At 45.7% G+C, this 27,262-nt stretch overlaps 1 protein-coding gene across 3 annotated transcripts in view; it reads right to left on the bottom strand.

Annotated features, from left to right (window-relative positions):
• ABCG1 (ATP binding cassette subfamily G member 1) overlaps nucleotides 1-19,465 on the bottom strand; it is a 59,670-nt gene extending 40,205 nt beyond the window's left edge. For 2 of the 3 annotated variants that reach the window (XM_036381817.2, XM_036381788.2), the window contains exons 1-2: nucleotides 19,412-19,465; nucleotides 16,229-16,472 (exon numbers count right to left, since the gene is read on the bottom strand). In XM_036381817.2, coding sequence (XP_036237710.1) covers nucleotides 16,229-16,472; nucleotides 19,412-19,453 — 286 coding nt within the window. In that variant the 5' untranslated portion in view covers nucleotides 19,454-19,465. Of the gene's footprint in view, nucleotides 1-16,228; nucleotides 16,473-18,838; nucleotides 18,979-19,411 lie in introns of those variants that run through there. The other variant, XM_036381806.2, reaches the window with a different exon arrangement.
• Nucleotides 19,466-27,262: the final 7,797 nt, after the last annotated feature.

The raw sequence follows: 27,262 nt of genomic DNA, 5'->3' as shown, positions 1-27,262 counted from the left end.
TACCAGCAGGTGAATGTTTGATTGGCTCCATGTGAATTGTTTTTAATTAATGACCAATCACCATCAGCTGTGTCAGGCTCTGAGGAGTCAGTCATGGGTTTTTATTATTCATTCTTGTTAAGCCTTCTGATGTATCCTTTCTCTTTCTTTAGTATAGTTTTAGTATAGCATAATATAATATAATATAATATAATATAATATAATATAATATAATATAATATAATATAATATAATATAATATAATATAATATAATATAATATAATATAATATAATATAATATAATATATAATGATATCAGCCTTCTGAGAACATGGAGTCAAATTTCCATCTCCCACCTCGTCCTGGGGACCTCACAAACACCACACTCATATGTCAGTAAGGCAAAGGTTACAGAGAGTGGTTTATTCAAAACAGAATAAAAATTAAAATTTGGCTTTGCCCACAAAAATCCCATCATCTGTTATGTTAAAATAATTTTTGGGGAAACTGCATAAGGCATGCTCTGGTGGAGGGGTGTTTGCTGAACCTAAACCAGAAAGTACTTTCAGAAATGATGCAGAATCAAGGGCAGAGAACAGGGCATGAGTCCCAAAGTACATAAACCCCAAAAATGAGACCTGGTCTGGTGGAAATAGCATGGATGGCTCAAAACCAGACCTTGTCCCCATGAATTCCAACAGAGCTGTTCTGTTTCTGTCCCAGCAGAGCAGGGACAGCAGGGGCTGGGGTCACCCTGGAGATCACCCCTGATGGTGCAGGGGGCAGAAGTGTCTGGAGGCAATGCACATGAGGAGAACATGCAACTAACTGCCTTTGGGGAGGTTTACAGCTGTCACTTTTTCCATCTTGCAGAGCTGCAAAGAAAATGGTGTAGGAGGATGGCTCAGGATTGCTCTTCTCAAAGGCTCCCTCCCGAAATGGGTGCCTACGCTCTAATACTGACTAAGCTGCTGGGCTTTGCTCCTGATCTCATTAGATAATGATACTGCAATACAAAAGGAGAGGTTAATCTTGACTATATCCCCAATCTCCTTTCCTTGTGTACAGCTGTAAACACCCTGGGAGCATTTGGAGCCACCTCTGTGGTTTTAGGGTCAGCACTTGCACAGAATGGCTGCAACTGTGGATGGGGGAGCTGGAGCAGGGACAGGTGGGACCAACCTCTGAATGGGCAATTCACACCAATCCCGAGGTGTGGGAGTGCCAGTGTGGCCAGCAAAAATGCCATTACAGCTCTTGTCACCCCTATCCCACTCTGCTCACCCTTGTCACCCCCATCCCACTCTGCTCTGTGCAGTGATGAAGCGACCACAGAGCACTCCTGCTCACAGCTCTGAGATGTGCCAGGGGTACACAGGGTGGATCCTCCCCAGGCTGACCACAAACAGACAATTCCCTCCCCAGCCCATTCCCTTTCTCCCAACAGAGGTGTTCAGGGAAGGCAGAAGCAGCCACAGGGGAATGTGGACACCCAGCATGTGCACAGAGCTCTTCCTGGGAAGATCCCATAGCTTCCAGCTGAGCATCTGCAGTGCTGTTATTGGCCTTCCTGGTGCAGTTAAGGAATGCTTCCAGTCCCCAGGAAAATCAGCCAGAAGAACATCTCCACCATTTCCCTGTTCTCTGCACCACTCTCTTGGTGGCTCTTGCAAATCAAAACACATTATTCTACTTAAAACCTCGTTATTTTCCTTCTGAAATACAAGATACACAACTCCCCCCAGTTTTCACCAGCAAACCACTGTTGAAACAAGCAGAAGTAGCAGCCATTTATCTGGCACATAAACATACTCTCCTTTACACCCAGCAGGAAAGCAAGCTCCAAAGATTTCCTCAGCTAATGAGGAAATTCAGACAATGATGCTGTTTGCAGCTATAAGCAGGCAAAATAACCCAAACAGGTCTGAATTGGACCCACCACTGCTACACATGAGAGATCCAACCAATTCCTTTACAACTTCTAAAGGAAACAAGAACAAACCACAAACAATCTGATTACCAGAGAAATTACTGGGAGCAGAAAATTACTCAACTTATGTAATGTAATAAGTCCCTATTGAAAAGCATCTGCAAAATGCTGCCATTTCTTCATGCCATTCCTTTCACCACTTACACTCAGATAAAACAGCTTCCATTTTACATTCATTTTTCCTGCTATTTTAGCCTGTTATGCTGTTAATCCAGTAGCAACAGACCTGAACCACTTTTAAGCAACTGCTACTTTCTTGCTTTTCATTAAAAAAAAAAAAAATCAGGTTGCTGCTGCTTTTCCATAATTACATCATCTTGTCACTACAAAGGAGGAGGAGGAATATACACCTCGATTAAAATGTTATCTTCAAAGTGTTTGTTGCAGTGATATGCAGCCAGTTTTAGTACATAAATAAATACACCTGAGTGTAGGTGCATACATACATTTAAATATGAGAACAGGTAACCTATAAATATCTATATATAACCTATATATATCTATATATATATATAGATATAGATATAGATAGAAATAGATATGGCCTGTGTTTATATATATACTCACTCATTTTTACAGGTATCTATAGGTAAATTAAATGCACATGTAGTGAACATATTTATATCTAGAAAGACAATGCACATACAATACATTTGTGATATATTACTTTTAGTGCTCTGAAAGGAGGCCCTCTGATGTTTTCAGACATGTCTGTATGGGATGGTGTCTGCTGACACATTTCACCACTACATAAACATGCCTTGAATGTTGGTGACATTCAACACTGATATTTAGAATTAATTTCATTGGCTTCTGTAATCTTTAGATTGTTGCTTTAGCAGTGAAACATACAAATAAGTGGAAAAGTTCCTTCTGGGTATTAGGCCATACCCTTCCTTCATCAGACTTTATTAATTTCTGTTAATTCGGTCCAAAATGTTCTATCATAAGACAACAGCCCTGGCAGAATGCTGATACCTGTTCCTTGGCTAAACTCTGTCCAGTGTGTCATTGCAGTGATTCCAGCATTCCTTTGGGCCTGTACTTTTAGAGCAGCACAGTTTGAGCATCCAAGAATTGTAGGTTGGCTTTGAAGTTATTTTTATTTACTGTAAAACGTGTGCCACCCTTTTGTCCCAATTCAGTTTGCTGGAGGAGCTTATTTTTACTGCCTGTCAATAAGAATCAGAAGATGAGTGCTAAAATGTCACAGCCATGCCCTATATGGGAAGGCCTGCTTTATTTTTATTTGTTTGGTTGATTTTATAATGTGAATAGGATGTATGGGATTCAGGAGACTGATGCCCATATTTCTGCTGGGAGACTAAAGAGTAAATCTATTAAGTACTATCATGTATATTCAGAAATTTCATCTTTCTTTTGGTGTCCTCAGATGTCAGACCACTGCAAAAGGCACAATCATCCTCCATGAACACCAAGTCTGACAGTGACCCCAGGGTTCACAGGTAATTCACTGGTGAATACTTCAGGTTATGCATTTCTCCTTCAGGTTTAATGCATTTCTCCTTCAGGTTATGCATTTCTCCTTCAGGTTTAATGCATTTCTCCTTCAGGTTATGAATTTCTCCTTCAGGTTATGCATTTCTCCTTCAGGTTTAATGCATTTTCCTTCAGGTTTACATCATCATTCTCCCAGGCAATAAATCAAATATCAAATCCTCCTTCAGGGCTGTCTGTCAAGCTTCTCTGACTGTTTGTGATAGAGCAGCTCACACATATTGTCATAACTCAGCCTGTAAGACAGCAGGAGCTGATTTATTCTAATCACAAGTGCAGCAGCTCCATTTCCTATTTGCAGTCACTCACAACTCCCCTGAAACTTTCACAGGAGAGGGGTAAAAATGTGCCCAATGTGAGTTGCACTTCAGTGATGATTTACACCACAGGGAAACTTTCCATGGGCTGAAACAAAAGACTGGCCAGCCATATTATTTCATTTATTTTTAAATTCAAAGCTTAGAAAAATCAAATCAGCTGAGAAGGTCTAACAATGGTCTTTGCTCAGTTATGTGATAAAAGGCCAGGCAGAGTGGGCACAGAGACTGAGTTGAGGCTCAGAGGACAGAGCCCCCTAAACTGGGCACTCTGAAGAGGCTAAAATGGAAAGGACAGGGCTGCTGTTCCTGGAGGAAATCCCACCAAGATGTGTCCCCAAGGAAATTGTCTCAGTGGAATGCTGAACTTTACCATGGCATGCAGGGGGAACAGGAGTTTGGGGTGGTGTGAAACCAGCCATGGGGTGGCCATGGGAATTACAGACAGACAAACATCCACCACAGCACACTCAGGGGACTTGGCAAAGGCAGGGAAAGGGATGGATCAGGGGCTGAGGAGGAGCAGGCCTGAGAAAGCAGATGGAAATGAGGATTAGAGGGGCCAGGGGCATGTCAGGAGGCAGCTACCCCTGCCTGGCAGAGCTCCTCATCCCTGCAGTCCAGCCTGCACTCCTGCTAAACACTGCTCCCAAACTCCTCTGGGGAATGTGTCACCACATTTCTCTTCACAGAGAAAAGCAAGGCACAATTCATCCCAAGAATATTTCTGAGATTCACATTCTCTGAACCGCAGAGAAAGGAAAAACAATTCTTATCCCATTTACTGCTCCTGCGTTGTTCACAAGTGGAATGCACCATGGAAGATTGTTTACCTGAAGAGAACTGATAATTGGATTCTGGTGTGTGTGTTTTGATTCACTGACCAATTGAATCCAGGTGTGTGTGGGGCTGACAGCCACGAGATTCTGTGCAGTTGAGTGCTTGGGAGATTCAGTTTAGATGTAATGTAATACAGTGTAATATAATATAGAATAATGCAGTATAATAAAGTAATTAATTTGTCTTTTGATGAGATGGAGTTCTCCTCATCATTCCTCCCCTTTTGTTGGGTGCAAAAGTCTCTGTGATAGGAATGCCCTCACCTCTGTGAGCTCATGTGCAGGAGACATCACCATGGACCCAGTGGTCAGCAGCAGAAATTTTTCCACACCAGCTGCTGAAGCAAGAGATTGCAAATCTGAGGGGTTATTGGAGGTCCAAAAACTGAAGGAGACCAAAGTCTGAGGGACTGATGGGATGGACAACATGTCCAAAACCCACTGGTGGAGAGATCTTCCGTATGTGTTTGTGTGTGCAACCCACAACCAGCCAGAGAGGAGGGATGCCAGGGAGGCTCTGGGGCTGCTCAGCTTTGCCCAGGTGTCATCTGAGTTTAGGAGGGTGCTGGAGAAGCCCTCTGTCCTCCTGCTGGTCCATCCAGCTGCCTGGGTGCCCTGCCTCACCACCAGCTGGACTTGCAATTCCAGAACCAAGGCTGCCACCCACCAGGGCAGGAGGAATCTCCTCATGCCTCAAAGCCCCACCAGCTCCAGCTGCTCCTAAGAGTCTCATTTTTATTACTGATAATTACTGTCATTATCATTGGACACTCCTTGTGAAGAACTCAGCAGTTCTGGTTACAAAACAGACTGACCCAGCTTCTTCCCTTTCCAAAAGCTCTCCCATCGTTCATCTTTGTATTTATGTACTGTCAATTTGTTTCTCTGGGGAAAATTCTTCTTCAAGAAATTCTGCAAGACTCAGGGTCAAAATTAAAACCCATGGGAGTAACTTTTCACTGCCAGCTGTGCACAGATGTGCCCCCCTGCACTGTCCTTGGCTTTCTGGCTCACATTTCTCTGGTGGCAGCATCAGAGCTTCACCTCTGCAAGTGGAGAAGGAAATGGAACTCCATCCCAGCCAGCCAGCCACAGGCTTCAGCTTTATAAGCCTCAAATAGAATTTTAGACATCAGCCCTTGATATTCATATGCAATAAGCTGGCTGCAGTTTGTGGCTTTTTGACCCAGAAAAAGAAAATGCTCTTCCTCTAATAGCAAATATTTAGCTCCAATCCCCTTTCTTTTAATTGGGTACTCATTTACCCATTCCAGCCCTGCCATGCTGGTGTTATTAGAGTGCTTAATTTTCAAAGCACTTGAGGTAATAACTGCATCATGACTAAAAAAAAATTATACTGGCCAGGCTCTGCTGGTGCAGCCCCATTCACTTGACTGCTTCAAAAGCACAAAACAGATGCAACAGGGCAGAATTTAGCTCCATTGCTTAACAAGAATATTAAAAGCTTCAGTTTGTGGTGGTTTTTTCCTTTAAATTTCATATTAACCAGGTGCATGGCTTCATTTGAAACTCCTTTCTTCTGTCTGGCATAAAAGCCTACCCTCTAAAGCTCAGCAGGAGACAGAGCACAGGTCCATTCTCATTTACCCAGGAACCTGACCACTGCATATTCAATCTTCTCCTCTCTTTTGTAGCAGATGCTCTGCAATTATAAACAACATTTGTCATTACTCTAAACACGTGAAGCCGGAAGAAATATGATTCTTACACAAAAGATGCAGGCTGTACATACTAGATGAGAGGCAGATGGTAAATTAGCTTGTAAAGCCAAGGTCTCTGCCATTTATTTTTATTTGGAACAGATACATAACCAAAAAAAAAAAAAAACCCTGAACAAACAAGCGGTTATCTCTACGGCTATCGTGTAATTCCATGTAGTTCTGCCTGGTAAGAATCTGGATGGATTTATCCCTGTACCTTCTGAAGAAAATTAAGTCTGCAGAGTGCATCTGTTCCCCCCCACAAATCAGCAGAGCCTAAATGAGCTGCAAATGGGAACAGAAGCTCAGCAGTGACAAGAAGGCCCAGTGAGGACCTGCAGGGTGACTGGAGCCACATTGCAGCACACGTCTCCAGCCACACCATTTCCATTTCCTAGACAGAACTCTGTCTGTCTTTGCTTTGTCCTCCTTCCAGAGACACTTACACAGCACTGGTACTGCTGTATTTTATGCCACCACTCACATTCAGATCAAATATTCTCTCTGAAATCTTCTTTTCCAGGTGACAAAGTATCCATAGCCCAAATTAAACTCAAACATCTGCACCAAAGCACAGAATTCACAAGGGAGCAGCTTTCAAAATAACCATTAATGGGATATTTCAGCAGGCCTCCTTGCAGTTACCTGTAGGGAGTTACTGAGCTTCAGAGAGTTACTGAAAACAGCCAAAACTGTTTGGCCTCCTCTGTCTGTGCTGTTACCCTTCTCCATCATACCTGGGGATGCACAACTTAAAGAATTGGTTGAAAAGGGCAGTAATTCTTCCATACATGGTGTATTATGTGTTCTTCTCATGAAGTTGGTGAAAAAGTGACTACATCTGGACAATTTGGAGACCCTCAGTTTTTCCATTTCCTAATAGACTTTGATATTAAGAAGATGATGTCTGTTAAAGATTGCTCCTGGCCTTAATAAGGAACATTCTGCCGGTCCTAGGCACTAAAGTTCTGAATGTAAACTACTTTCACAGAAGAAAACTAAATTTTCCACATGGTAAGTAAGAGTGAATTTGTTGTCCTTCTGTACCAGTGGTGCTAACCAAAAATTTCTGAGTCCAAAGCTGGCACAGTGGGCAGGCAATCTGAACCACCAGCACCTCAGCTTCTTGCTGTCCCAAGGGTTTTGATAAGAGATAAAAGGCCTTGTGCAGAAATTCCTGATACAAGATTTGGCAATATTAATTGCATGTGATTTCCTTTAGAAGGAATACTTAAAAAAAAAAGGGGGGGCATTTTGTCATCTGACCTGGATGTCATGTTTGAACAAGGTATTTTATTAAAGCTCTTAAATAAATCAATCCCACAAGAAAGTAGGTGGTCAGTTCTCTCAGATGCCTGCAGCAAAGGAAGGAACTATGGGCACAGTGACACAAACTCCCAATTTCTTTTTGACAAAAAGTCAGTCTTATGTAAGACACATGTCCTTCTGCACCTCTCCAGGTGCAAGTCACAGAGGTTCTGGGGTTAAAGCATCACTGGCTGATTTAGGTTTTGCCTCAAGGGCTTTCATTTTGAGAATGAACACCCACCTTTCAGTTTGCAATGCTTTAATTATGAATCCAAATCAGTTCGTTCCCACGTGCTAATCATGTAAATTTTGCTGGGGATCTCCTTGCATGTTGTTTCTTGTAAGTCTTGACTTGTTATTTTAATAATAACACCAAGCACTGTTTTCTCATAGAAGACAAAGTTATCCCTCCAAAGTTTAAAGGGTGCAGATGTGAATTATAAAGCAGCTGAGTTGAGTGAGGGCCTGCCACATTCTGAGTAGTGTCATGCTCTGACTGTCCCCACAGTTTACCTACATGAAAAATGCTACATTGTGAGAAACAAATAATAATAATAATTTCTCAGAGGATACAAAGCTGAACTCTGAGATATTAAATCCCCATAGAACAAAAATCTGCCCTAAAGAGTTGGTAAGCTCAGACCCCAAGGACTTCCAGAAGGCACTTTCCAAAATGGCATCAAAGTGCACAACAAAAACTGAACTTCACCAGCATTTTTACTCAAGTCAGCTTCTGCTTTTGTCTGCTCTTGTGATTTCTCTTTCCTTTCAGTGAGGTTGTGGAAAACCCTGATGAACCATGTGATGTCTGAGGTCTCCAATTGCAAAATGCCTCTTGCTTCATCTTTCCTCAGCCTTCAGATGGATCTGCAGACCACAGAAACCAAAGTCTACTTTGAAATGTGACAAAAGTACACCCAGATGCTGGTGCTTGTTGCCTCTACCTCCTCAACGCCTCGAGCAGGGCATGACCACCAATGGGCAGAGGATAAATCATTTCATCAAACCCCACTCAGAACACAGCAAGTTGTAGTAAAGGGTGTCAGGGTGAGTTACAGCCAGCCCCCAACACTTTTTGTGAGAGATGGAAACAGCAAAGATCAGAGCTCAGACACCAAACAGCTCACTGTGACCACTTCTGGCATATGAATTCCAGAATGCTTTAATTGGTAACTCTCTAAAGCCTCCTTCCTCAGCCACAAGTTTTCACAGCAGCAGTTAATAAAGTTTATTCTATCAAAACATTAGCTAGAATGAAAAATAATGAGGTCATTGTAATGTTTAGGTTTAACAAACAATACAACAGAGAGAAAGAAGATGTTCTGCTTTAAGACTCAGTGACCAAAAAGCACTGAGTCAAACTCAAGGCACATTTCTATAAAAGCTCCAGGTCCAAAAAACTCTAAACAAACAAAAAAACCCAAACCCCAACAAAAACAAAGCCACAATAACAATGGATTCTGCTTGAAGGAAAACAAGTAATGCTGAAGTAAGAGCATACTCAGCTGGGAAACAGTAGAAGGATCAGACAAAGGGGCTGACCAAGATTTGTTCCCAATAACCTCTATTTTACAGAACACATGCAAAAGGACACTGGGAAGAGTTATTTATCACTTAATACAACACTGTGAACTATCCCAGTAACAGCAGCTACTCAATGTATTTTTACCGTCTTGACACAGTTTAAGTGTTAAAACAAAAACTACACAGATTTTATCAAGGTTAAAACATGTGCTTAGAAACCCTCTGCTACAAAATCATGCCTAATTTTAATTAATTTTGCCAACACTTTGGGCCACTGAAAAAGAATTTACACAATATTTGCCTAAAATGAGCCTTTTACCAGTATTGCAGTTGGTTTCAACCGGCCTAACTTGTTTATTCTTCCTAACATATGGATCTTGATTTGCACAAGAGATGAAAACAACTCTCAGACAAAGCAGGCAAAAAAATGGTGGAGAACAATACAACCCATCTGGCAGAGAGAGATGAGGGGGGGAAAAGGAAGGAAAAAAAGGAAGGAAATTTCAGGGAAGGGGAAGGGAAGGGAAGGGAAGGGAAGGGAAGGGAAGGGAAGGGAAGGGAAGGGAAGGGAAGGGAAGGGAAGGGAAGGGAAGGGAAGGGAAGGGAAGGGAAGGGAAGGGAAGGGAGAGGAGAGGAGAGGAGAGGAGAGGAGAGGAGAGGAGAGGAGAGGAGAGGAGAGGAGAGGAGAGGAGAGGAGAGGAGAGGAGAGGAGAGGAGAGGAGAGGAGAGGAGAGGAGAGGAGAGGAGAGGAGAGGAGAGGAGAGGAGAGGAGAGGAGAGGAGAGGAGAGGAGAGGAGAGGAGAGGAGAGGAGAGGAGAGGAGAGGAGAGGAGAGGAGAGGAGAGGAGAGGAGAGGAGAGGAGAGGAGAGGAGAGGAGAGGAGAGGAGAGGAGAGGAAGTGGCAGAAAGAAGGAAAGAAGGAAAGAGAAAGACAGGGAGGAAAGGAGGAAGAAAGAGAGAAAGAAAGAAAGAAAGAATTAGAGAGAGAAAGAGAGAAAGAGAGAAAGAGAGAAAGAGAGAAAGAGAGAAAGAGAGAAAGAGAGAAAGAGAGAAAGAGAGAAAGAGAGAAAGAGAGAAAGAGAGAAAGAGAGAAAGAGAGAAAGAGAGAAAGAGAGAAAGAGAGAAAGAGAGAAAGAAAGAAAGAAAGAAAGAAAGAAAGAAAGAAAGAAAGAAAGAAAGAAAGAAAGAAAGAAAGAAAGAAAGAAAGAAAGAAAGAAAGAAAGAAAGAAAGAAAGAAAGAAAGAAAGAAAGAAAGAAAGACAAAAATCTCTCTCGGAAAGTGGGTTTTTGCTCGCTCCCGTTCTGCATCTCTCCCTGCCTCCTTCCCGTCTTAGCAACAGCGGCGGAGCAGCCGGCAGCGCATCCCGGGTTACTGCAGTGCATTGCCCGGCAGTAACCGCGCCGGGCGGGCATGCGGCACCTCCACCGCACTGCACCTGCCCCAGCAGCGCCGGCCGGCTTTTTCCGACTCCCCCGGCACGGATTAGCACATCATCCAGGCCAAATCCTCCCCTGCCGGCCCCCCTCCTCTCCTGCGTTTCGTTTGGGTATCTCCGGAGGGGATGGGAGAGAGAGGGGGGTGTGGGAGATCTTTGCGGTGAAGTCATAGAGAGGACGCTGCAAAAAAATTAAATAAATAAAGAGCCCAGCTAAATAAAAAGAAAGGGGTCTGTCCGAGTGTGTGTACCAGAGCTAATTCCTAAGACGGCACCGAAGCAAATCGGCAAAGCCCAGGCTGTTTAAATCTCTGCTGATGGTTTGACAGCGGTGAAGTTTCCATCTTATGCAGAGAACGGCATTAACATCACACGCGGCGCTCGGAGGCAGGGATCGCGCTGTTCTGATGACACTGTCTCGGGCTGTGACGGCCACTCCTGGCCTTCCATGAATACCAACCAACCTGCCAAGGGCTCCGTGCTCCCCCTCGGACACCTCGGAGCCGTCCGAGCGCTTCATTCCCCTCCTACCGCTCAAAGCTGCGGAACAACAACCTGGACAGCACCAGCACCGCTCCGCTTTGCTTCCACGGGGTTGGAGCCGTCAGAACAAACCCAAAATAACAAGAACTGGGGCGTTTTCTGCTGAGCACGAATTTCTGCAGTGAAAATCCCCGGGTGCACTGTGCCCGGCCGGAGCCAGCTCCCTCAGAGGTTACTCCAGACCAAATCCTAGCAGAGCTCGAACGCAGCACAAGTGACTCATTACAGCCCTAAAAATAACAACGGAGAAATTTCCAACTAAAACGTTGCCTAATTAACCATGAATACTGAGAAGTGTGAGAGGGGAGGGAAAAAAAAAAAAAAAAAACAAAAAAAAAAAAAAGAAGAAAAGCAATCCCTGAGTTGTTGTGGTGTTTTGCAAGCAAATTTATTACTATTTTCTTGCTGGATGCACTCAATTATATAGGCAGAACATTTCCATCTCCATCCTGTATTATAGCAAACCCACCTAGAAACAATAGAACAAATGTCCTTTCATGGCATACACAGAATGTATGTATCTTTCTCAAGTAAAGCTGAATGACTTTGACCCAGACAGAAAGCTCCAAAGTACTTTTCATGCCCCCTTTCTAGAGGGGACTATACATAATTCATCCCCAAACCACAATTCAGATTATTTCATGGTGCTTTTAAGAAAAATGACAGAAACCCAAGGCACTGACTTTTCTACCAAATCCTCTTGCAAACAGTTTTCAGGAGTCCTAGTATGAAAACCTACACGTCTGTAATTTTTCTGTGAACCGGTAAAACCAATTTCTGTGTTCTTGTGATTTACATTTCAAACTGCAGCTTAAACATACAGCTCAGGAGCCAAGACCCACTTCCATCTCTTCCTCAGCCCTTAGATAAATGGCTTTGTGACAAGGCAGTGAAACTTTGGCCGTGTTTTGTTCCAAAGCTCTGCAGATCTTGCTTTTCACATTTAAGGATCCACGCTGGATGTAACACAGGACTCTTTCTTTTCCCCTCCAAGGCAGCTGGGTCCCTCATCCTAAAAGAAAGCAGAAGTATCCTAGGACTAAGCAGCCCTATTATTTCTACCAAATATGCTGAAGTTCCCTTTTTCTGTCTTTGCCAGTCCATCTTAACCTCACAGCAGTTCCTCCAGGAGCCCTGGGGCTTTCTGAAATCATGAACCTCACTGACCCACAGGAAACCACCAGGACGTGCTTGAACACAGCCTGGATTCAAAGACTGGGACACATTTTCAGTTCTGGAAGATCCTTAACCTCACAAGTCACTCAAAAATCCCTTTCCTTCAAACCTGAAGGAATGGCTGTTTCTACTTGTTGGCCAACTCCCTAAAAGCTTTATGGGGAAAATGCCAAAGTCAGCTGAGACCTTCTGAAACTTTTACCTCTTTAACCTCTCCCAAATTCCCATATTGGCAACAGCTCCTACTGAATGGAATGGGTCAGATAGAGCAGCTTTGATCAAGGACTGACCTGCCATATTCCTTCCCTGTTAATCCCACTGACCTCAGGGGAAATTACAGCAGGAATTAATCAGCTCCAGAGTCACACCAATCTCTGCCATGAGTCTGATAAAACCTCAGAAGGAGAGCAGCATTATCATATAAACATTAGAATCAAAATGCCCCTCCCTGTATTTAAAGAGAAAATGATATTTAATAGTTTAATTAAGCAGTTTAAGGCTGAGACAAAAATAAATGAAAAATTCCAATCTGAAGTCTACTATGGCTTATTTAGCTTCTTTGTTGTTGACAAGCAATGCAAATTCACCTTTCTTTGGGCTTTTAATGCAAAGTAAAAGACATGACATACCATGAGTTGCATTGCCTGAACAATCAAGCTAAGTACAGAACACAATGGCAGCACTACTAATTATTCCTCCTCCTGCTCATTTAGAGCCTAACCTTAACATTACTTTGCAATGCCATTTTGACTGAAGGGAATTGCTCTTCAGCTGATTCCTGTCCAACATGCCGGCACAAATTGTCTTTGCAAGGGAACTGCACTTCTGCCTTTGTGATCCAACACTCTTGAAAGGTTTTAACTAATTCATTACAGTCATAGAGAATGATGTAGAAATAGTAGATTTTCTTTTTCAAGCTCCATTTAAGAATAGAAACACCATTAATTAAAAGACATTTTTGAAACAGCATTCCTTATCTCTTCTTACCACAACCAACACCCAAGAACAATGTGAACTGAGAGACATCTCCTTTCTTTTTTTTCCCCAGCATATTTTCTGCTACTCTTCTCATAAAAAGTGAATTCAAATATTTCACATTACAGCAATGAGAGAGACATTTAGCACAGGGAATCCACAAGGAGTGCTGAACTCCAGCACAATGTTTGGAGGTACAATATTGCCTTTCCCCTGGGCACTGCAAAGTCCCAGTTTCCCACTGGAACTATTCTGAATACCTTATACCTGCATAAGGTATTCAGAGTAGTTTTATATGTAATGCACTCAGCTACAAATCCACCAGGTTTGAACAGAGATATCCCAAATTACACACAAAAAAATCTTCTACTTGCAGAACCACTAAAATAAATGAGAGAATCTGAACCGTTTGGTTCCTACCTTCATTGGGGACTATTTAAGCAACTTACTTTTCTATTTCTCTAATGGAAAATATTTTCTCTTAAAACCAATATATTGAGCCAGTCCCTGGAGGAGGGAACACGGCTGGGAGGAAAGTTTGGTTCTGGAAGGTTTCTATAATCTGACCAGCAACTCACTGAAACACTGGAGGAAGAGACCTTTGGAGGTCACCTGGCCCAGCTTTCCATCAAAGCAAGACAACCACCAGCTCCAGATCAGATCAGCAGCTCAGCCACGTGTCCCCACTGTCCCTGGGTGACACATCCCAGTGCTGCAGCTGGCAGCAGGAATTTATTTCCTGGTGTCCACCCCGAACCACCCATGGGCTCTTGTAATTTATCATCTGGCACTATTGGCAGGAGCAGCCCAGACTCCTCAGCTGCTCTTTGTAGGTCCCCTGAACCATTTTTTTACCCCTTTGACAGACCCTTTCCAGCTTCATATCTCTGCTGATACAAAGCACCCAAACTGATAGAATATTCCAGCTGTGCTCTCCCTGATGAGGAAGGAGAAGGGTCAGGGCTCGTCTCCAGCTGGGAATGGCCTCAGCCACACGATGTGGTTCAGCTCCCTGGCTGTGAGAGCACTCTTTGGCTCACTTGGCACTGGGTGCAGACCTCCCAAGTCTGTGTCAGCTCCTTGGCAAGCAGAGGAGAGCCAAGCCCTGCTGGCAGACAGCAGCTCAGCCACTCTGAGCCTGTCCTTGGTGGTCCCAGGGGTGACACGAGGTGTGAGAGCAGCTGAGGAACACCTGAACCCCTCCACACAGCCAGCCAGGAGAGTTCAATCTCCTCTTTCAAACCCAAATGTGGTGACACAGTCATATAACCATAGCCCAGAGCTAAATACCTCCACAGGTCATTTTCAGCAGCAGGGTGTTTTGCCAGGACATTGTTTTGTTCAAGCCAAGTCACCCAGGCATGTCAGAAAATCTTAACAGAGGTTTTGGGTATAGAATCCCTCAATCAATTCTGGCCAGCGAGAAGGAGATTCAGTTAGAAATCTCAAGCTTTTAAATCTTAAATGAGACATTTTGGCATTGCTCCATTTCTTGGAGGACAAAAAACCGTCAGTGTTTTGTGCTCATTCTGATAAGATAAAGAATAATTTTGAATGTACCAAAGTTGCTGCCAAACCAAGCTATTCTCCTATGGACAATGTAGCTCCATGCAATTTTAGCAAGCAATTAAAAGAAGGCCAGTGGGTCTACATACAGTTTTGATGTTGAAAAACCCATTAAAGCATGAAATCTGCAGATCTTTCAACAAATGAATAATTGTATGCACAGCCTGTCCGCATACAGTAGCACTTTCATGGCAACAGCTCCAGAGCTTTTCATACCATACATGTTTAGACTATTGAAGCCTTGGTGTTGTGATAATGATACAATTTACAGACAGCAGCCAAGTACTTGGTGAAACAATTTCAAGTGGAACCTTTAAGCCAGTGGATTTGTAGTTTCAGGGCCAGTGCAGGTATCAAGTATGGCTCAGGTGAGGGCTGCACTGGCAGGGCCTTATCTCTGTAAAGAACTAAAGCACACAACCATGCCAATTTACATTACTGGGAGAGAGTTCCTCAAGGAAGGGCAACTATGGCATTTAGTACACAAAATTCTCCTGAAGATTTCAATATTTTTCTCTTGGGCCGTACTTCTTTTCACTGGCAGGAATTTACTGCATGACCTAGTTTTCCTTTCAGAGAGGACCAGCCACACACACGAAAAAAAAACCCTAAAAAACAGAAAACTCTCTAGGAAACACATGGTTACACAAAGCCAATGAAGGCATGAAAGGAATTGATGGCAAGCAGAGGAGAAAGGACAGAATCACCTTTCAGAACTGGAATCGACCAAGAACCTCTAGAGAAGAGAGTTGAATAATCCCTTCTTACTCCCAACGCTTCTCTTCTTTGAGAAGTGTCCAATATCTATAATTTTGGTGTGAACTCTCTGCAGTGTGTATCAGCAAACCAAAAAGCATCCTGGCCCTTGACTGAACCCCAGGATTCAGTCCCAGCAGGCACCAGTGATTTCATCACAGAAATTATAAGCTTTGAGAGACCCATCTAAGCTGTAGAGAAACCTAGAGCTCACAGCATTTCTTTCCAAACACAGCCCTTAAAGAAAACAGTTTTTATCCTGGTGTCTAATGCCTTGTGAAATTCTGAGATACTCACTGTTCTGAAAGAGTACTGAAAAAACAACCACCTCACAAAACAGCCAATTGCAGGAGTAAAAAAACAAAGCCTCCTCACTTCCCCCACCCCCATCTTTAAACTCCTGCATGCTCTACCCACCCTCAACAATAAATTGTAGACAGGCAAGATCACAGGACAGATATTTGGCAGCACAGCAATACTATATTTACTTCAGATCCTCAAGAATTGGGAGGCAGAAACGAGCAGTTGTATGAACTGCTGCCTCTACAGCCTCCTGTGGATGAAACCTTGTTTTCCTCACCTTTCTTTCTCCACCATGGCCCTTCCTGAATGGAGTAGGACAGTTCTTTAAACTCAATGTTCACAGCTGGCCTGCGGGGCAGGTAGGAGAACCTGTGAGCTTCTGTCAGAGCATTGTCCACTTTTTTTAAGTGTCCATTGATGAGGTGGATGTCCTGGGTGTCTGTGCCATTGGAGACCACCTCGTCCACTGAAACACACACAGACTTGGGCTCGGCCATGGTGCAACCAGAACTGCTGCCACCCTGCAGGGAAAGTGGAGAAAGTTCACAGACTTTTGTTAGGAACACGTTTCAAAACCTTCTGCACCAGAATTGTTCTTTAAATAGCACAAAAATCCAGCTGTAATGTGCTGAAAGGTGAAAGAGGAGTAAAATAAAGCAATCTTTTGTTGGTTCTTTTGCCTGAGCCTTGACAGAAGAGGTAAAAGAGCTCTTGCAGCACATACAGCTCCTTTAGCACTAGTTTGTCTTTCAGATCTTGCACCAGATTAATACATTTATAAGTTCAGTCCCCATTGTATTTGGTTTCTCATGCACTCAAGGAATTTGGTTCTAGTTACTCTGATTCCAGGGCTTGGTACAGAGCTGAAGGGGGAAGGGAGCTGGCTGAACAATTATTTGTGCCGACATTTCAACAGACAGCCACTCAAAATATCTAAGAGCTCTCGCTCCTCTAGATCAGCCTATGCTTTTGTCAAGGTGAAACTATATTTCTGAGAATTTTCAAATGTACTATTTCATGCTTTATTTTCTCCTGCACTGATAGTTCTGGAGACTTTGCAACCTGGGACGACAGTATAAGTTCTTTTCTGGAGGTCTTTTAGGAAAGCACAGTGCTTTGCACCCAAAATCCTTGAGTGCTTTCCATGCTTGATAGTGATAACTAATGGAAATCTTATCAGCCACATGAGCACACAAACCCTGCTCCAGTTCTTGCACCACTGACACTGTAAGGTCAATGTCCTGTGCTCACAGCCATCCTTCTTGCTACACTTTGCCTATCACAGCACTCTGTGCAATTCCACTTGGCACTTTTTGGACTAAACCTCCTTCCCCCCCCCCCCGCTCTCGGCCATGACAGTGGCCTTCCACCCATCTTTCTCTTTTTTTTTTTTTTTTTTTTTTTTTTATTATGCCTACAAAATTTGGATCTTTTTGGATTCCTTTTACCACCACATTTGCCTTGCACCAATATGAGCAGGATGTGTGTAAGCTCAAGAGAAAAACATTCATGAATTTTCTTCAGCTAAACAGAATTTTGAACAGTTTAAAGGCTGTTTAAAGGCTGTTCACTGTCATCTGTTGTTTGGTGGATGGCTTAAGCAGAGCCAAACATCTGCACAGTTGTCTATTAGGAAATTTAGTGTTTTTAATGTAGATTTGTATTGGAAAGGACTCCTGTATATGGCTGATGTGCAAAGCTTTCCATGCTGACACAATACAAAGTTATCTCCTGGAAAGCAGATGTGCTGCACTACTTTTTAATGCATGAACACAAACAGAGCTGAAGATCTTGCCATTGTTTCCCTCTATTTGTCTAATTCAGCTAAGAAGTGACACTGCCTCCTCTTGCCTGTGCCACTTCCATTTCCCTCTCATGGTTCCCGGTCTTCCCATCTTTGCTGTAACAGCAGCCCAGCTCAGATCAGTCACTTGTCATGAATGCTGACAAAAACATTTAAAAAACCTCAAGTCCTACATAATCACTGATGAAAAAAAAAAAAAACTTCTGCTTAACCACTCCATAGCTGGCATCTTCACATTCTTCACGCACAAGCCCCAAGTTCTGGATGAAAATAATCAGCTCTGCTCACCACATTTTCTCAAGAAAGAGATTTTAATCATGCTCTCAACTTACTTAGAGGTCAGGTATCCACTAACACTTACTGTCAAATTCTTAAATAGTTCAGTGCCATGGTATGTAATTTGAACATAACAAGGGTAATGTGAAACATCTTAGAGCTCAACAATCAAAGCAGGGGAACTTCCCTAGAAACGTTGGGAAGGCAAGTTAACAATATTCTTCCCTGAATGTTTTCAAGGCTGACTCTGGCACTCATAATCTCTTTTGTTCTGAGGAACCACTGGGCACTTCCACACAATCAGAGGGAATATCCAGAAATGAACTCTGAATGAGTAGGTCACCTTGATTATCTAGGTGACAGTCAGAGCTTCTCCAGTTTAGATCCATTCCAAAAAAAACATCCTTTGGACAAGACCCTTGTCTCTGACTACTCAATCACCCGAGAGTGTGAAGCCAAAGATTTTTGTTACTGGGACATTAAACAATTTCAGTCACTGTGTGGACCGAACTGCCTGTTCACACACCTTCCTCCTCCAGGGACCACCCGCTACAGGTGAGGATCCCCCGAGCAACCGGGATGGTCCAAACGCCTCCCGGGTTTCACCTTCGCTTGGAAAAAGCTGGGCAATGCCGAGGCTACGACAGGCACAGACTCAGCCAAGGCACAGACACACCTGAGCCCCCTCTGTACGCCCCAACACCTGCAGCGCTCTCTCCTCTCCGCTGCCACCCCGCAGCGATGCCCCAGCCCCGCATCCCGAGCCCTGCGCTCGCAGGACCGGCGGCTCCGCAGCACCGCGCTCACCTCTCAGCTGCTTTTGGACACTTTGGGCTATTTCCCATGTAGTTTGGTGGAGCCGGTGAGGAGCCGGGCCGCTCCCGGAGCCCGGCGGGGACGGCAGCGCCCGGCCGGTGGCAGCGGCAGGACGGTCCCGCGGGCTCTGCCCGCTCCGTCCCCCGCCGGCCCCGGGTGTTATGCAAAGGTTACGGTCCCTCCGCAAATCCGCCGGGAAGCCGGCGGGGCGCAGCGGCGCAGGGAGCATGCTCGGCGATAATCCCCCCGCCTTAGCTACAGACAGAGGTAACCAGCGGTCAAGTCCCGCCGTGCGCCGCCAGCCGCTCGCACACTCGCATCCTTCATCCCGCATCCTTCACCCCGCATCCTTCACCCCGCATCCTTCACCCCGCATCCCTCACCCTGCGCATCCCTCAGTCCCCATCCTGCACCCCGCAGCCCCGGGTGTACCCTCCGACCCTGCCTTTCCCTCGGGAATCGTCTCGGGAGCTGCCCGCGGAGCCCCGGCTCCATCTCCGTCCCCCAGCCCCGCACCTCGCCCCCCGCCCGGCGCTGGCAGAGGGAAGGCAGGGCTCGCCTTACCAAAGCGCTGCCCAGGGAGAAAGCCGCCATCAGACATGCCATGTGCACCGCTGCCCGCCCGGCTGCCGGCAGAGGAGCCCTCCAGTGCCGCCTCTCCGCCCCGACTGGCTGCGGAAGGCGGGCGGGCCGAGATGGAGCTGGGGCCGCCCCCGGCCCGGCCCGCCCCCACCCGGGGATGGGGAGAGCGGAGGGCTCGGGGCACCCCTCGGCACTGGGGAAGGTGGGCAGCGTGTCCCCAAGCCGCTGGTGGCCGTGGCTGTCGCTCTGCCCAAACACGCGGCAGACGCTTGTCCCCAGGACAGGGGCACCGAAGGTCGCTCGCCGGGATAAAGTGAGGAGGGCAGCCAGCATTGTCCCCACGCTCCAGGCAGCGACAGCTTCCTAAAGAGCTCCCCGGGGCTTTCCCTGAGGAAATGAGGAGTAGAAGCACCATCCAATATCGCCTTGTGCGTCCCATCTTCATGAGGACGAGGCAGCTCTTCTGGCCCTGGGACTCCTGCCCACTGATTTGTGAGCGAGCCATTGTAGTTCAGGAATGGAGAGGAAGGGAAGTTGTCACTGAGTTACATTCTCCATTCATTTACTCCTCACACCGAAGACCTGCATTTCAGCGAGCTCACACAGTCACTAAATCACAGAATGGTCAGGCTGGAAGGGACCAGGTCCAACCCCCCTGCTCCAGCAGGGCCATCCCAGAGCACACAGCACAGGATTGTGTCCAGATGGTTCTGGAATATCTCCAATGAAGGACACTCCACACCCTCTCTGGACAATCTGCCCAGTGCTCAGTCACTGCTGAGGAAAGTTTTTCCTCATGTTTAGGTGGAGCTTCCTGGGCATCAGTTTCTGCCCATTCCTCTTGTCGCACTGCTGGGCACCACAGAGCAGAGCATGGTTCATCCTCTGACACCTCCCTTTGGACACTGAGGTCCTGCACAGGAAGGGCAGTGTCTGGTGCTCACATGGCACTAGGGCTCTGCTGGCTCTGCTGGCTTGGATCTGGATCCATGACTAGGCTTGGAGGTGGATCCATTGGCTCTGCCACCTGGGGACAAAAAGCTCTGCCCCAAGAAGCCAGATGCTGAAAAATCCACAAGCCATCTGAGTGTTCCCACTCCTGCTGGGACTGTTTTAGGTGTGTGCTGAGGCTCCCTCTCGATTCCTCTGGAAGCAGCAGAAAGTAAGGATAAAATACAGCAGCGGTCTGAGAACTGGTTTCAGAGCAACCACCAAACATGACACACAGGAGTTCGTAATCTGAGAGGAATCTTCTAATCAGGGAGCTTCCCAGAGTGGTTGGAACTCGTGTAGCATTGTACAGACATGGGATAAGCCTCACAAAGCCCTGGGAGGCAGGTAAGTATTTTATTCCTGTGTTTACCACAGGCAGCACGGCGCTGCAGGGAGGCAACTGCTGCCCAGAACATCTGTGCCAGATCAAATGTGGTCCCTGCCCTGCAGTGTCCTCCCTCCTGACAGTGGCTGCACAAAAAAGTGCTTCAGCACAGGGTTGGCTTCTGTCAAATGTCTCCCTGATGCTCTCCCAGCCCTCAGCTTTTCTTGGCTCAAGGATTTCCTGATGTGATTATCTCTCCAGAATGGGCTAATAGCCCTCAGTGGGAATCTCTTCCGTGAGGGAAGACTCCCCCTTGGAAACATGCAAAATTCACCATCCACTGGTTGCAGTCTCCTTGGCAAGGAGACTCTTAAGCTCAGCCTTGAATTCTGTCCTTTGGTGTTGCAGAAAGTTATTTACTTATAATTCATTTATTGGGGAAGAAAAATCTACCTGCTGTGGAATACCACTCAAACATGGATGGACCCCCTCCAGAAGTCCTCACTGAAGGCTTAAACTGTGCTTGAATGGACATTTTAAAGACAGTTATCACCTAATATTAGGAATAAAGAGAATTTATGATGCATTCTTCCAGTGAGGATCCCAGGGATTTAGCTAACTTGATTTGGAGCACATGTTTGTAGCACCCACAATTTATTCAAGCTTGTCTCTTGTAGTTTCCCTTAGAACATTGCAAAAGCTGCATTATCTCCATACAGGAGCTGAAAAGGGCTATGAAATACTGATGTGTGTGTTTAAGGCATTTACAGGGTAAAAAAACCCAAAACTTAAAGATATCATTATTTTAACTTTGAGGTGGAACTAGAGACAGAGGAAGCCATACCCTGATCCTAGTGAATGTGTGATGCAGATGTTTGCTATCCTGTTTTAATTCCTAAAGGCTGAGAGAGAAGCAAGGAAAGCAGCATAAAAGCTGTAGCAGAACTGAAATGTCCAGTCCTGAAATCTTCTGCACAAACCAAGTTTCAGCTCTGTCCATGAGAAGTTTGTGGTACCAAGGTGCTGCCTTCCACCAGAGTTTTTCCTAGGCAAGTGTAAATGACCAGATCCCCGGGACTTATTTTTATCATGGTGGCTGCAGTATCAGTATCTACAGGGATTTCTTGTAAAACACTGAGACATAAAACAGGTTTATCAGAAACCAAGTTCTATTTGGTATTTTGGTATCTATTTTGATACCACACAGGGAAAAAAAAAATCATTATGTAAGAAGAAGCATGCTAAAAATAGCAGTCTCCTGCATTCCTACATTCCCTCATTAACTCTTCCATTAACTTTACAGGTGATCCCCTGATCCCTGCGGACAAAAAATATCAAGAATACAACTCTGTGTAAAGGGAAAAAAAAGGAAGTAAAAAAAAAAAAATTGGAGAGTTAAAACTGTGTTAAAAAAAATCCAGGACAAAAAAAAAAAAAAAAGGAAGTTAAAAATGAAGGTGAGGACAGGCAGACAGGGACAAAACCCTGACTCCTAAAATAGATGAGGAAATAGTAGTAGCTTCCAGGCTTTACAGCAGGATAAGCTTTACAGACACTAGACTGGTACAGCTTTCAGGAAAGAAAAAGAACATTGCAAGCAGAAATGCACTGGGAAGGTCAGGGAAAAGTGGAAATGCACCGATGGCAAGAGAGGGCAGATGTTCAGCAGCAGAGCCAGGGGAGGTGTTTTAGTGCAGCACTGCTGGCTGGGGTGTCTCTGCAAGAATTGGTTCATGTGTGGCAGTGCTGCAGCCTCGGGAAATGCAAAGGCCACTGTGGACTTGGGTGCTGGGATAAAACACATGGGAAAAGTGCAGCCAGAGTGTGGAGGAGGCAGATGGGAAAAAGAAAGTTAGAACTGTCAAAGGCCAAACATTTGAGATGGAATTTTCACTGCAACTGTACCCCAGCTTGACCAATCTGCCACTTGCTGTTATTTGAAGTTGCTGTGGGCAGGGTTGAAGGAGTTTTCTGGAGAATATTTCAGGAGAAATCTTCCTAAAGAGTCAAGGTAAGAGAAAAAATTGGCCACTGTGAAATTGTCATGCAATGATTTGCTGGAAGAAAATGCCAAGGAATGCAGTTTGTGGTGAACAGAGGATGATTTTGGCATTTGAAACCACAAGGTGGTTTGGATGGCTTCTGGGCTATGTTAGCTGTCTTCTGATGCTCTGTGACCTTTATTTCTGTAGATTTATTTATAATCTAGGAGAATAAAATGGAGTTGGGGGGGGGTTATGAATCACCAGCAAAAAGTCTTGTGGCTCTTGTCAATTCTTATTCTAGGGAAATAAAAGTGGAAGGAAGACAGGCTTGAAGAGGAGTAAGATGAGGTTAAGGAAAAATTGATTGTTTGTAAACAACAGCCCCTGAATTTGTGTCATGGGGTAGGTATGAGTGCACAGTAGAGAATAAGAGAGCAGAGGAAGGGAAAGGAAATTTCAAGGGAAGGGAAGGGAAGGTTTGGGAAGGGAATTGAGAGGAGAGGAGAGGAGAGGAGAGGAGAGGAGAGGAGAGGAGAGGAGAGGAGAGGAGAGGAGAGGAGAGGAGAGGAGAGGAGAGGAGAGGAGAGGAGAGGAGAGGAGAGGAGAGGAGAGGAGAGGAGAGGAGAGGAGAGGAGAGGAGAGGAGAGGAGAGGAGAGGAGAGGAGAGGAGAGGAGAGGAGAGGAGAGGAGAGGAGATGACGGGGCGGGGGGGTGTGTGTGTAAGAAGTCAATAGGTGAGTGTAAGAGAAGAATGAATTTAAGAAAAAGGGAGGTTTTTGTCTCCCATGATGTGGGATTGATTGGAGGTGCCCGTCTTGTGCAGGAGCCGCGTGGTTTTCGTTTGTGTGTTGGGGTCCCGCTGGGATGGAGCACCCTGATCCTTTGCAGTGCTGCGTTGCTGAGATTGACAGTAGTTGCGCACATTAGCACCGTTCCTCCTTCTCCCCTTGCTTCTTCATTGTCCAACCGTGCCGCCGATGGCAGAGCTCAGCTGTTCCTCCCATTGGCACCCAACAGATACTATACTACTGTAAGCCTGCTTTTCCACTTCCTCTTAACATGAAAGAAAGCACGCAGTGCGTGCCAGTGCCGCGTGTGTTGCATGGAGTGCTCCATGACAGCAGTGGAAAGCGCAGAACCAGAAGCGGCACGCTCCTGCTCGATGCCGGGCAAGGTACCATGGAGCCGACTCGAACCTGCATCCGCAAGGCTTCCCGCAAGGCCTCCCGACAAAGGCCCGAAGGCACTGAGCCAATCGTTCAGTCCACTCCACCTCCCGCAGCCGGGCTGCGCATTCCCGCCCTGAGGCCGAGCCCCGACACCCGGCCGCGCTCCGCTCTCACACCCGCCATTCTCACCTCTCCCACGCAAACACACCACGCCCCACACACCCACAACTCTCTCCCAAAAACACCACCACACGCAACAAACAACCCCCTCACCCAACACACACATCAACACCCACACCAACACCCTGCACCCACACCCCCCAACACACACCCACACAACACACACCCACCAAAACCCAACACACACCCACACAACACACACACGCTCACCACAACAAACAACAACACACCCGTCCGCTCAACAAACACCCATGCCCCAACACCTCGCCCCGCACACACACGCAACACGCACAACACAACCCACGCCCATCGCCCCCAACACGGCCCCGCTCCACCAACACAGCCACTGCCCTCCCTCAGCGCGGCACCCACAGCGCCTCAGGCGCTCAGCACAGCCCCGCTCCCGCCTCCCGGCCCAGCGCGGGAGGAGCCACCGCTCACCCACAGCGAGGCCCTTGCAACTCTGCTTCTCCTGCTCCTTCTCCTGCTCTGACTTTCTTGGCAAAGAATTTGTTTAAAAGGCCAGTCGCTTGGTTTTAAAATTTTGAAACGTTTAATAGTAATAAAATGGTTATAAAAATAGTAATACAATTAGAGTAAAAATAATTTGGACAAATTGAATTAGGACCAGATGAGACAATAAATACAAAGAGTTACGGACGTCCGGGTACCTTTTTCTGGGCAGCACGAGCCCGAAAAAGGACACCCGTTAACAAAGGATTAACCCTTAAAAACAATAGCCTGTTGCATATTCATACACCATGATGCATAAATTCCATTCAAACACAGGATTCTCTCTGGTCAGTGTCAGCTTCTTCCTCTGAATCCTAACAGCGCCTTCGAGGTAGGAAGAACTTCGTTTCTTCTGATAAGAGGGCAATAAATTCTTCTCTGAAAGCTTTAGGTGTCCTGCGGTTGCTATCTCGCTGCAAGTCCTTTCTTTTTAAAAAAAGTATCCTACATAGCATAGTTTCTATTTTAACAATTTTTATAACCTAAAACTATATTTAACACAGTATTTAAGGGAATTAATACAGCATTACTTTCTAACACAACACATATAATATTCATTTGAATATTTGCAAAAAGCCAATCATAAAATACATGCATTATTCACAGGATTCAATTAATTCCATTCAATTAATATCCCCAGGTGAGTCTGTTTTACCCATGATTGTGTTTACTGAGTGGTCTCTCTCTGCCCTTAACTCATGGGCACTGTATTTTCTCTCCCCCGTCAGGGGACACTGACACAGTGCCTTTGGTGGCTGCCTGGCATCCAGACAGGGCCATCTCAGCCGCTGACGCCAGGAAGAGCAGGGTCTGTGCTGGATCTGATCAGAACCCCCTGGATCCTGTTTGACTTCTGCCACTAGACCTGAAATGATCTTGAGTTTAGTGGGGAATGAATGTGCACACAGGGTGAATTCATATTGGAGACCAAAACACAAGGAGAGGTGGAGTTCGCCCGCCATTCCCCCCCATATTTCATACATATTTCATGTATCATTTGAGTAACTGTCTCTGGTGTAAGTTGGGATATGGTTCTCATGGCACTTCCTAAACGTAAGGCACTTTGGCCAAATTACAATTTTATAGGGTGTAAAAAAAGGAATTGGAAGGTAAAATTTCACATCTTTTTAATAAAGTCTTGTAACAGTTAAAAGATACTGAATACCCTGAGGATGCTTTGGTTCTGACTTCAAAGTTACCCTCCCCTGAAGGTTTGATTTCACAGCTCTGGTCCTCCCTGTTGTTCCCCTTCCCTGCCTATTGGAACAACAGTCCAATAAAAATTCCCCTCTGAATTTTGTCATGTCTTTCTGTCCATGACATTAATGCTTCCCTAGCCATACTGGAAATACTCCCATCATGCTCTTTGAGAAGAATGGCATCAGTCAGTTGAAACACATCTGCCTTCAGATCTATTTCATCCTGAAGAACATCATCAGTCATTCCTTTCAGGTTAGGTAGACTCTGTGTCATGGGTGGGATCCATCTCCAATTTTAACTGCCTGCAAAATTGCTATATGAGCTAATCATGTGGATTCTTTTTCAAGACTATGAGGATCTCAGAGAGATTGGAAAGAAATTGCCAAAAGAACATTCAGGCTTTCCTTCTTAAACACTGACCTTGCTCTGGGGTGGATTCTGGAGCCAGCTTGGTTTCCCTGCCCCCAGGGGAGGGCTCCAGACACCTGACGTGGAACAGCCATGGCCAGTGCTACAGACATGGATGCCCCCTGAGCTGTGTCTTGCACACATTTGTCTTCAGCTGACACTTCCAGCAATAACACAAGAGGTTTCCCATGCTCATTTCACAGCGGATTTTATCAGCATTTTTACATCTGGCTACTGGAGCATCCCCCTCCAGAGATGCCCAGGCAAAAACCTGAAGGGCAGAAGAGCGAGCTGTGTGGGAGCACTTCAGCTGCAGTTCATTGCTGTGCCTGCTGCCTGTGGCACTGCTGGCAATCAGCAGGGGGACAGCCTTGCCTGTCATGCAAGGGTTTCGTTTTTCTGGATTTTTTGATTTTTGGTTTTTTTGGATCAAGCAAACTGAATGGGAGTAGCAGTGGGAAGAAGAAACCACAGGGGCTTCGCTGAGCTCTGCAAGAGCTGGTGCTTCATTACTCTGTGCCTAAGTAGCCCTCAGTTGCCAGCTGATCCCAAGATGGGCTAGGAGAGAGCAAGAAAACACACTGCCAGCCTTCCTGCTTGGACACACAGAGTTATTTGGTCAGAGATTGGGCAGAATTTCTATGAACTCACTGCTTGCAGTTGATGTAACCAGAGCATGCTCCCAGCCTTTCCCTCAGCTAGCATGAAGGAAGAAGCAGCAGATTTTGCTTGATGCTGGAAGCAGACAAGGGCTCTAGGGAAAAGGCCCCCAGCACAGAGGCTCTGTTGGACACCTTTCTGCATCCCTGCAGTGCAGAGCCCCTCCAATCATGCTGCCCTGCTTAGAAGCAGAAATGTGCACCCCTGGCTGCCGCTGAGCACTGGAAATCCCAGCTGCCTTTCAGGCATCTCCTCTCCCTGGGCTGCAGCTGGCCAGAGTGGAGCCTCAGGCTCTGGGCACAGGGCAGCAAGTGAGAGCACTCCTGGCGTGAGAGGCAAGGGAAACCTTCAGCAAAGCTGTTGGGAGCAGATCAGGGGAAGGAAATATTCTGGCAGGCTG

Source organism: Molothrus ater, chromosome 2 (assembly GCF_012460135.2).
Source record: "Molothrus ater isolate BHLD 08-10-18 breed brown headed cowbird chromosome 2, BPBGC_Mater_1.1, whole genome shotgun sequence".
NCBI lineage: Eukaryota > Metazoa > Chordata > Aves > Passeriformes > Icteridae > Molothrus > Molothrus ater.
This window is presented reverse-complemented; position numbering and strand designations above follow the sequence as displayed.